This window comes from Phacochoerus africanus, chromosome 8 (genome assembly GCF_016906955.1).
Source record: "Phacochoerus africanus isolate WHEZ1 chromosome 8, ROS_Pafr_v1, whole genome shotgun sequence".
Taxonomy (NCBI): domain Eukaryota; kingdom Metazoa; phylum Chordata; class Mammalia; order Artiodactyla; family Suidae; genus Phacochoerus; species Phacochoerus africanus.
Genome location: NC_062551.1, coordinates 42302668 through 42313653, shown reverse-complemented (window position 1 = coordinate 42313653; position 10986 = coordinate 42302668). Strand labels below are relative to the sequence as shown.

Genomic DNA, 10986 nt, shown 5'->3' with positions numbered 1-10986 from the left:
CTTATGGTTATGACACTTTTATAACAAGTTTTAGAATAGTTCCTGAAAAGCCCTTTCTCAACTCTTCTGCTTGCATTTCTATACTACAATAAGCTTTTAATAATAAATATACTCAAACTAAGAAGAGGTAACAGAAGGTTATTAGAAAGATTATTACATCTTTGCTGTCTCCTCAACCCACTTCCTCTCACACGAAATATTTAAATACTATCACCTCTTATCCATTTGGAATTCCTTCTATTACATTACAAATTTGGTTCCAAAGTCACATGGTCATGTCCTCAAAAATCACACCACTTCCTCTGTATCTAGTAAGTTACTGGACAGTGCAAAGGTGAAACTGATTTAAAGGATTCCTCTTCTACCGTTTTCCTCTTCGGGTAATTACTCCATCTAATTTGTGTTTACAGCTGTGCTGTGGTCCTTATTTAGGATGATGTTTACAATTTCACCCTCATGCTCTTTCATATGATCCAAGAGATTTTCTTTGCTGGTAGATTCAAAACCACAAATACAGCAACAGAAGAGTAAAACACAATACTCCATACCAGGAGGGGCCAGACTGGAGTTTTTTTCTAAACTGTATGAGGTATTACTTGTAGGGCTCAGTTTCTCACTCTCATTAGGACCTATGACTTCACTGGGAGCCTGAGAAATCAGCTCGGAGGATGACACCAAATTTTCTGAACTTCCAGTAAGAGAATTGGCTCTTTCTTCACTGCTGTTTAACAGAGTCTTTCCAGGGGATTTCCCTCGAACTCTTCAAAACAAAACAAAACACATCACACTTTCAGTTGTTATAAGGCAGCCAGGCAGATTCGGTCCTAACTTTGATTTATGCACAACTTTCATTTATCTATAACTAATTTATGTATATGTAGTAAGACCAAATACCTGCCACTTTGTGAGATCGCATCATTAATAGCCTTGTTTACTTGTTCGTAGTTATAATTTTGGTCACTGGCATGCTTCCACATGTGAGACTTCAAAGAAGGAGGATGGCTGCATACATACCCACACAAAGAACATCTGAAAGATTGATAGGAAGGAACTCAGACCATCTCGTCATATCATTTTTAGTCATTATAATGATTGTGTAACAATTAAGTTTGTTCTGAAGACTTATTAGAATCATATTTCACAGAATCTATAGTGTCACTGATCATCCAGACATTGATTTCAGAGGCTAAAATGCTCTAGAATAGATATCTCAGAATCGATGAAATAAAGTATTTTATATTATAAAGAATTTATAAGAATCGGGATAAATAGCCCCAACTATTTTAGTTATTACAGTATTTGGAAAGATTTCTAATATAGTAATATGCAAAATCTCTGCTCTAAAGAGATTTAACCACACACATACACACACACAAATATACAAAACCAATACTCTATTATACCACTATCTTAAAAGCTAAAAGGAATTAAATAACTTTCAAAATGAATTCTGTGCTTATTTACATTCACAGAAAATGTAAGGAGTAGTCCTGAAATGCTGTAGCAATTTAGATTTCATAAGCAAATAGATGGTAATCTTAAAGTTTCTATTGAAAATAACAATCATTTCACATAACTGGGTACATAATCGGTAAAAGCTGAACTGAATGAAGTACTGAAAACCTTCTGTAGAGCACGTTTAGGTTTATCCCCTCTCTCCTCTGCATCCACTTCCTCCTCCTAGTAACACCTTGTATCAGTGTGAATATTTGTTGTAACTGACGAACCAGTATTGATATATTATTACTAACTAGAGCCTACAGTATACAGGTTCACTGTGTTGTACAGTTCTATGTATTTTTTTGTTTGTTTGCCTTTTTTAGGGCCACTCCCGCAGCATATGGAGGTTCCCAGGCTAGGGGTCTAATGGGAGCTGTAGCCACCGGCCTACGCCAGAGACACAGCAACGTGGGATCGGAGCTGAGTCTGCAACCTACATCACAGCTCACAGCAAGCCAGATCGTTAACCCACTGAGCAAGGGCAGGGACCGAACCAGCAACCTCATGGTTCCTAGTCAGATTTGTTAACCACTGCACCACAACCGGAACTCCTCTATGTGTTTTAACAAATGCGTAATTTCACACATCCATCACTGTAACTTCATGCTGAATAAATTCCCTACCCTAAACATCCTCTGTATGCAACCCATTCATCCCTCCTATTTCCCAATTTCCTGGCAACCACCGATTATTTTACCGTCTCCAAGGTTCTGCCTTTTCTAGACTGTCATGTAGTGGAACCACAGAGCAGACAGCCTTTTCATGCTGGTTTCTTTCCTTCAGCCACATGCATTTAAGGCTCCTCCCTGTCTTTTCATGGCTTGAGAGCTCCTTTTTTTATTCTCTTGCTCAATAATATTCCGTTTTATGGATGTTCCAGTTTGTTTATCCATCTCTCTACTGAAGGACATCTACTTGCTTCCAAGTTTTGGCACTTAGGAATAAAGCTCCTATAAACATTCACATGCAGGTTTTTGTGTGGATACAAGCTTTCAACATTTGGGTAAATACCTAAGAGCAGAATTATGTTTCTCTTTTTAGGAAACTACAAATGTACTTGTGAAATTTTTATTTATTTTTCATTTAAAAAAATTTTTAGGAGTTCCCCATCGTGGCTCAGTGGTTAATGAATCCAACTAGGAACTGAGGTTTCGGGTTCGATCCCTGGCCCTGCTCAGAGGGTTAAGGATCGGGTGTTGCCGTGAGCTGTGGTGTAGGTTGCAGATACGGCTCGGATCCCACATTGCTGTGGTTTTGGCGTAGGTCGGCGGCCACAGCTCCACTTAGACCCCTAGCCTGGGAACCGCCATATGCCACTGGTGTGGCCCTAGAAAAAGGCAAAGAAAAAAAAATTTTGTTAGTTTTTCGCCTTGCCCATGGCATATGGCAGTTCCCAGGCTAGGGATTGAACCCAGACCACAGCACTGACCTGAGCCGCTGCAGTGACAGTGACAGATCCTTAACCCACTGTGCCACAAGAGGACTCTTGCAAAGTACTTTTAAAAAGACATTTTTGTTAAATACTTAATAACAAGCCTAACAAATCAGGTACCTTACCTGTACTCTTCCTCACAACAATAAGAGGCAATCAGCAGAGAAGTAAAAGGACCACTCTGAGATATGGTGGAGGCTTCTGCTCTTAATGAGGTCTGAACTCAGGAGAAACTTTGGAACCAGAGCCTTGCCTACTGGCGTTAATCAAAGCCTATCTCTAACTTGAGGGGAAGGAAAGACCCAACTCCAGCCCATTCCAGCTATCTTGTATCACCAAGCGGTGGAGAGGTAGGGATTGGGTACATGTATAGTTCACAGCCCAGAGACACAGGCTTACTAAAAACCCGAGACTTGATCATGGACTGCAGAGTAGTTCCCCTCCCCCCACATCTTACCATCATGTTTCTTTTTTCTTTTTTTGTCTTTTTGCTATTTCTTTGGGCCGCTCCTGCAGCATATGGAGGTTCCCAGGCTAGGGGTCAAATCGGAGCCTCAGCTGCCGGCCTACGCCAGAGCCACAGCAACGCGGGATCCGAGCCTCGTCTGCAACCTACACCACAGCTCACGGCAATGCCGGATCGTTAACCCACTGAGCAAGGGCAGGGACCGAACCCGAAACCTCATGGTTCCTAGTCGGATTCGTTAACCACTGAAACCACGACGGGAACTCCACCACCATGTTTCTACTGAATGGCAGAAACCAGAGTTGAAGAGGCAAAGCAAGCACAGGAACAAGAGTCAGATATGGCAGGATGTCGGAACTATCAGACTAGTGATTTAAAACAACTTTGATTAATAGCCTAAGAGCTCTAATGAATAAAATATATAGCATGGGAAAACAGATGAACAATGAAAGCAGAGACAGAAATTCTAAGAAAGACCCCCCCCCCCAAATCAGACAAAGAGATCAGAACCAAAAAGACATTAAAAAAGGAGTTCCCGTCGTGGCGCAGTGGCTAACGAATCCGAATAGGAACCATGAGGTTGCGGGTTCGGTCCCTGGCCTTGCTCAGTGGGTTAACGATCCGGCGTTGCCGTGAGCTGTGGTGTAGGTTGCAGACGCGGCTCGGATCCCACGTTGCTGTGGCTCTGGTGTAGGCCAGTGGCTACAGCTCCGATTCGACCCCTAGCCTGGGAACCTCCATATGCCGAGGGAGCGGCCCAAGAAATAGCAACAACAACAACAAAAAAGACAAAAGACAAAAAAAAAAGACATTTAAAAAAAAAAGTAGACGAGTGCCTGTGATGGGCTTATTATGGAATGGATACAGCTGAGGAAAGAATCTCTGAGTTTGAGGATATCTCAATAGAAATCTCCAAAACTAGAAGGCAAACAAAAAGGACTGGAAAAAAAAACAAAAACAGAACAATATACAACTACAAAAGGTGCAATATATGTGTAATGGGAATACCAGAAGAAGAAAGTGAGAAAGGACAAGAAGAAACATTTTAAACACTAATAACCGGAAATTTCCCCAAATTAATGCCAGACATTAAACCATAGCTATAAGAAGCTCAGAGAACACCAAGCAGGATAAATGGCAGAAAAACCAGACCTAGGAATATCATTTTTGAACTACAGAAAATAAAAGAAGAAGAAAAAAAACTAGAAGCCAGAGGGGGAAAAACATTTTACCTATGAAGAAGTAAAGAGGAAATACATCCAACTTTTCGGAAACCATGCAAGCAAGACAGAGTGTAGTGAAATATTTAAAGTGTTAAAAGAAAAATCAACTGAGAATTCTGTACTGGCACAATTATTTTTCAAAAGTGAGCAGAAAAAAAAGTCCTCAGACAGAGAGTGAACGAATTTGTTGCCAGGATACCTATCTTGCAAGAAGTGTTAAAAGAAATTCTTAAGAAATAAAAAAAATTGGGGAGTTCCCGTTGTGGTGCAGCAGAAATGAATCCGACTAGGAACAATGAGGTTGCGGGTTTGATCCCTGGCCTCGCTCAGTGGGTTAAGGATCCAGCGTTGCCGTGAGCTGTGGTGCAGGGTGCAGAGGTGGCTCGGATCCTGAGTTGCTATGGCTGTGGTGTAGGCCGGTGGCTGCAGCTCCAATTAGATCCCTAGCCTGGGAACCTCCATATGCTGCAGGCGCGGCCCTCAAAAGACAAAAAAAAGAAATAAAAAAAGTTTTCTAAGAGAAAATACACACATGTGTATACATATTCCAGTATGTTTTTGCTACTATATTTTAACAAATCATTTTCTCTTAGACTAATTAGGAATATAAATAAAACCTATTATTTTATCTTCCCTTACAGCTTATCTGATGTTCTTCCTTTCTTTGTTACAATCTAAGTTTCTGGCCTATGTCATTTTTTTCTTTCCTCCCCCCCAAGTCAGACAGGCTTTGATAAAACCCAGTAGGCAAGGCTCTGGTTCCAGAGTTTCTCCTGAGTTCAGACACACACATATACAGAGGCACTTTTGTATAAATGAAATGAATGAAAGAAATGACTCAGAGAATGGGAGAGAAGAATAAGGGTTATTTTACTACAAGGTGGTCAGGACCCAAAAAGCCAGTATAGTGTTACATGAAGGTAGATTTGGACTAGTTGTAAATGTATTATTCCAAACGCTAGGAAAAGCACTAATAAAAAGTAAAAAAAAAAAAAAAAAAAAAAAAGAAGTATAACCCTGATCTGCTAAGAAAGGAGTGGAAATGGAATCATATAACACACTCAAGGAAAACCACAAAAGGCAAAAAAAGTAGAAGAAACAAAAGAACAAGGGCGAAAAGTAGAAAACAGTAATAAATAGGATATAAATTCAAGTATATCAAAGCAACATTTTGAATGCTAATGGTTTAAATACACCATTTAAAATAAAAGTCAGAGACTGCTGGAGTGGATCAAAAAACAAAACCCAACTATATGCTGTCTATAAGAAACCCATCCTATCTATCTATCTACCCACCTACCTACCAGAGAGCCAACCTACGCCACAGCAGCGACAATGCTGGATCCTTAACTGCTTGTCAGGAGGGACCGCCAAGAAACCCACTTTAAATACAAAGACCCATATCGATGCAAAGTAAATGGATAGAGACAGATATGCTACATTAACACTCTTCAAAAGAACATGGGCAACACATTGCAAATCAACTACACTTCAATTTAAAAAAAGAAAGCAGGAGTTCCCGTCGTGGCGCAGTGGTTAACGAATCTGACTAGGAACCATGAAATTGCGGGTTCGGTCCCTGCCCTTGCTCAGCGGGTTAACGATCCGGCGTTCCGTGAGCTGTGGTGTAGGTTGCAGACGCGGCTCGGATCCCGCGTTGCTGTGGCTCTGGTGTAGGCCGGTGGCTGCAGCTCCAATTAGACCCCTAGCCTGGGAACCTCCATATGCCACGGGATCGGCCCAAGAAATAGCAACAACAACAACAAAGACAAAAAAAAAAAAAGAAAGCAGGAATAGTTATATTAATTTCAGACAGGGGAGACTTCAGAGTAAGAAAGTTATTGGTTAAATAACAATAATTATCAAAATTATATTTTAAATAGAAGCCCCAAAGTAGTATATATGATTGCGAACCTAGGAATGATGGGTAAAGGTGGTTTATAACTCAGATATTTTATTCTTGGAAAACATTAATTTTGGGTTTTGCAGAAAATTTTTCTATTCAGAATTTTTATAAGAATATGTCCCTTATTTTCCCTAAGTGCTCCTTAGCAAAATATGGCAACAGACAGCCTGTGGGATTTAAAGTTATATTTTACCTTTGTAATGTGCTTGTGTCATTAATATTTGAATAAATTTGAAATAATGATTTAAAAAAAAAAGTTATTGGGAAAAAAAGGGGGCATTACACAATGGTAAAGGCGGGGGGGCACTTTTCTCCAGGAAGACATAAAGATCCCTAGCATGAATGTGTCTAACAACAAAGCGTAAAAACATGTAAGTCAAAAGCTGACAGAACTACAAGGAGAAACGGTTGAATCCACTATTGTAGCTGGAGTCTTAAACACTCCTCTGTCAGGAATGGACAGATCCATCAGGTAGAAAATCACTAAGTACACAGCTAACTCAAACCCCCCCCCCATCAATCAACTGGGTATACAGGACATTTACAGACTCCTACATCCAAAACCAGCACCACACATTCTTCTCAAACTTACCTGAAACAGTCACCAAGACGGACCACATTCTGGGCCATAAAACACATCTCAATAAATTTAAAAGAATAGAAATCATGCAACGTCTGCTCTCAAACCAAAAGGAAATTAAACTAGAAATCTGTAATGGAAAGGAAATGGGAAAATCTCAAAGTACTTGGAGATTAAATACACTTAAAAATTAAGACATGGGTCAAAGAAGAAATCGCCAAGAAAAATTTTATGATATTTTGACCTAACGAAAGTACAACTCATCAAAAATGTGTGGGATGTAACAAAAGCAGTGCTTGGAGAGAAATTTACAGCAGTAAGGCAGGTATCAGGAAAAGAAGATCTAAAATCAACCACCTAAGCTTCCATCTTAGGAAACTAGAAAAAAGAGCAAATTAAACCCAAAGTAAGTAGAAGAAAAGAAATAATAAAAATCTTGAGCAGAAATCAATGAAATTGAAATCAGGAAATTAATAGAGAATATCAACAAAATCAAAAGTTGCTTCTTTGAAAAGATCAGTAAAAATCAATAGGCCAGGAAGTAACCAAACTACTTAAGAAAAAAGAGAATACAAATTCCTGTCCGAAATGAAAGAGGGAATACCACTATAGATCCATGGACAAGAAAAGGATAATCAAGGAATAATATGAACAACTCTATGCCCACAAATTTGATAAATGACATAAATAGACCAATTCCTTGAAAGATACAATGTGCCAAAAACTCACACAAGAATTTAGACAATCTGAAGAGGGCTATATCATTAAAGAAACTGAATCAATAATTAATAATCTTCCAAAACAGAAAGCACCAGGTCCAGATGGGTTCACTGGTGAATTCTACCAAACATTTAGGAAATGTGCCAATTCCCTACAATTTCTTTCAGAAGATAGAAGCAGAGGGAACACTTCTTAACTCATTCTATGAGGCTGGCATTAACCTAATACTAAAACCAGATAAAGACATTATAAGGGGAAAAAAAAATATCTATGACCCAATATATCTCTCATGAACATAGATGCAAATATCCTCAACAAAATACTAGCTAAATTAAATCCAACAATGTATAAAAAGAACTAAATACCACAACCAAGCGGGACTTATCCCAAGCACGCTGGTTCAACATGTGAAAATCAATCAACGTAATCCACCACATTAACAGGTAAAGAAAGACCAGATGATTATATCAACAGATGCAGAAAAGGCATTGACAAAATCCAACAGCCATTTATTTTAGAAGCTCTCAGCAAACTAGGAATAGAGGGGAACTTCCTTAGCTGGATAAAGAATATCTACAGGAAATCTACAGCTAATATCCTACTTGATGAGAAACTAGCTTTCCTGCTAAGTTTAGGAACAGCACAGATGTCATCTCTCACCATTTCTTTTCAACATTATAATTAAAATCCTAGCTAATGCAATAAGACAAAATAAATATATACATATAGACTGGAAAGGAAGAAATAAAACTATCTTTGTTTGCAAGTGATATGACTGTCTATGCAGACAATCCAAAAGAATCAACCAAAAACCTCCTGGAACCACAGTGACTACAGCAAGATATTAGGGTAGAGGGTGAATATATAAAATTCAATTGCTGGGAGTTCCCACTGTGGCTCAGCAGTAACAAACCTGACTGACATCCATGAGGATGCAGGTTCGATCCCTGCTATCACTCAGGGAGTTAATGATCTGGCATTGCCATGAACTGTGGTGTAGATGGCAGATGCAGCTAGGATACCATGTTGCTGTGCTTGTGGTGTAGCCTGGCATCCGCAGTGCCAATGTGACCCCTAGCCTGGAAACTTCATATGCCACAGGTGCGGCCCTAAAAAGCAAATAAAAAACAACAAAAAATTGCTTTACTATATTCTAGCCATGAACAAGTGGTATATCTGAAATTAAAAACATTACAGAATTTATTTTTTCTTTTTCTTTTCAGGGCTGCACCGGTGGCATATGGAAGTGCCCAGGCTAGGGTCAAATCGGAGCTGCAGCTGCCCACTTACACCACAGCCACAGCAACGCCAGATCTGAGCCTGTTTGCAACCTAGACTATAGCTCAAGGCAAGGCCAGATCCATGACCCACTGAGCAGGGCCAGGGATCAAACCTGCATCCTCATGGATACCAGAAAGGTTTGTTACTACTTAGCCAAAATGGGAACTCCTGACATTATACCATTTACATCAAAGTCCTAAAAATGAAATATTTACCTATAGAGTGCACAGCTCAAAGAGTGAACCCTAATATAAACTACAGAATTAGATGATGATATGTGTCAATAGTGGCTCATGAATTCTAACAAATGTACCACTCTGCTGGGGAATGCTGATATCCGGGAGGCTATGAATGTGTGGAAGAGAGGTTATATGGGAAATCTTTGTCTTGCTTTTTAGCAGTGAACCTAAACTGCTCTAAAATACAGTCTGTTAAATAAAGTTGAGAAGTTCCCTGTGGCTCAGTAGATGAAGGATACCATGGCTCAGGTTGCAGCTGTGGTGTGGATTTGATCCTGTGAACTTCTGCGTATCTTGAGTGTGGCCAAAAAAAGTTGAAAGTCATTGAGAACACAGACCATCAGCTCTGATGACTGCATCAGTGCATGTTCACTCTTTTAGGAAACACTCAGAGAAAGCGCACAGAGAAATGAAAGAGCAAAGTTATTTACTAAAGGCATACTATTCCAATGCCTAAAGTCAATAGAGGAGAGTTCCTGCTGTGGTGCAGTGGGTTAAGAATCCAAATGCAGCAGCTCAGGCCACTGTGGAGATGCAGGTTTGAGCCCTGGCCCGGCATTAAAGGATCCTGTGTTGCTGCAGCAGCGGCGTTGGTTGCAGCTGTGGCTTGGATTCAATCTCTGGCCCAGGAGCTTCCATAAGCTGTGGGTTAGCCCATCCAAAAAAAAAAAAAGTCAGTGGAGAGTAGCCAACTTATTTAAATTAGCTCTGGAGAGTTAAAAAAGGCTTTCAAAGTCTTTTTAGGAAGTCAGAATAACACTAACGCTAAAATTTGGTAAGGGCACCAAAAAAAACAAAAAACAAAAAAACCCAAAAAAACTACATGCTAATCTCACTTATGAAAATCAAGGCAGATATACTGAATAAATGCTGTAGAATCTTGCAGTATATTAAAAGAATAATACTACCTTGAGGAAGGGAGGCTTATTTTAGGAATATAGAGAATTCAATATGAGGAAGTATATTATTAAAATTCAGTATTTGAAAGGATAAGAAAAGTCATATTTTCATTGCCATCACTGAAACCTAATCTAAAGAAATTCAGTATCCATTTAAACAAAACTTTTTACTTTGGAAATCTTTAAACAAAGACTGTAGGAAAGTAATCTCCATCACCCAGCTCCAATAATTACTGACACTTACCAGTCTTGTTTCATGTACCCTTGATTTCTGCAGAAATGTCTTATTTGAATGAGGATCCAAATGAAACCTATACAGTTGTCTGTGGGTATCAGCAGGGAACTGGCTCCAGGACCCCTCACAGAAACCAAAATCTTAGATGCTCAAGTCTGCTATATAAAATTGCATGGCACTGTATTGCATTTGGTTGGCATAAATCTTGTTTTTAATCTGCAACACTTCTTTCCTTCCCTCATCCTCCTCATGCCATTTACGTGTTGAAGAAACCAGGTCATCTGCCTTGTAGAGGTATAGTTTCCCCTATTATCAACTGCACTGACAACTTTCTAAGGATATAGTGTTATGTCCCTCTAACCCCCACATTTCTTGGAAACAGGTAGTGAGATCTAGAAAAGGGTTTCTACACCTCAGCCCTAGGTTTGGGCTAGATAATTCTTTACTGTGGGGGCTGTTCTGGGCATTGTAGGATGTTTTCAGCAGCATCACTGGCCTCTAGTAG

At 39.6% G+C, this 10986-nt stretch overlaps 1 protein-coding gene across 2 annotated transcripts in view; it reads right to left on the bottom strand.

The window, feature by feature from the left end:
- Positions 1–220: 220 nt before the first annotated feature.
- ZNF507 (zinc finger protein 507) overlaps positions 221–10986 on the bottom strand; it is a 40300-nt gene continuing 29534 nt past the window's right edge. For both annotated transcript variants that reach the window (XM_047790776.1, XM_047790777.1), the window contains 2 exons: positions 895–1029; positions 221–760 (listed from right to left, as the gene is read on the bottom strand). In XM_047790776.1, the coding sequence (XP_047646732.1) occupies positions 394–760; positions 895–1029 (502 nt within the window). In that variant the 3' untranslated portion in view covers positions 221–393. The remainder of the gene's footprint in view (positions 761–894; positions 1030–10986) is intronic.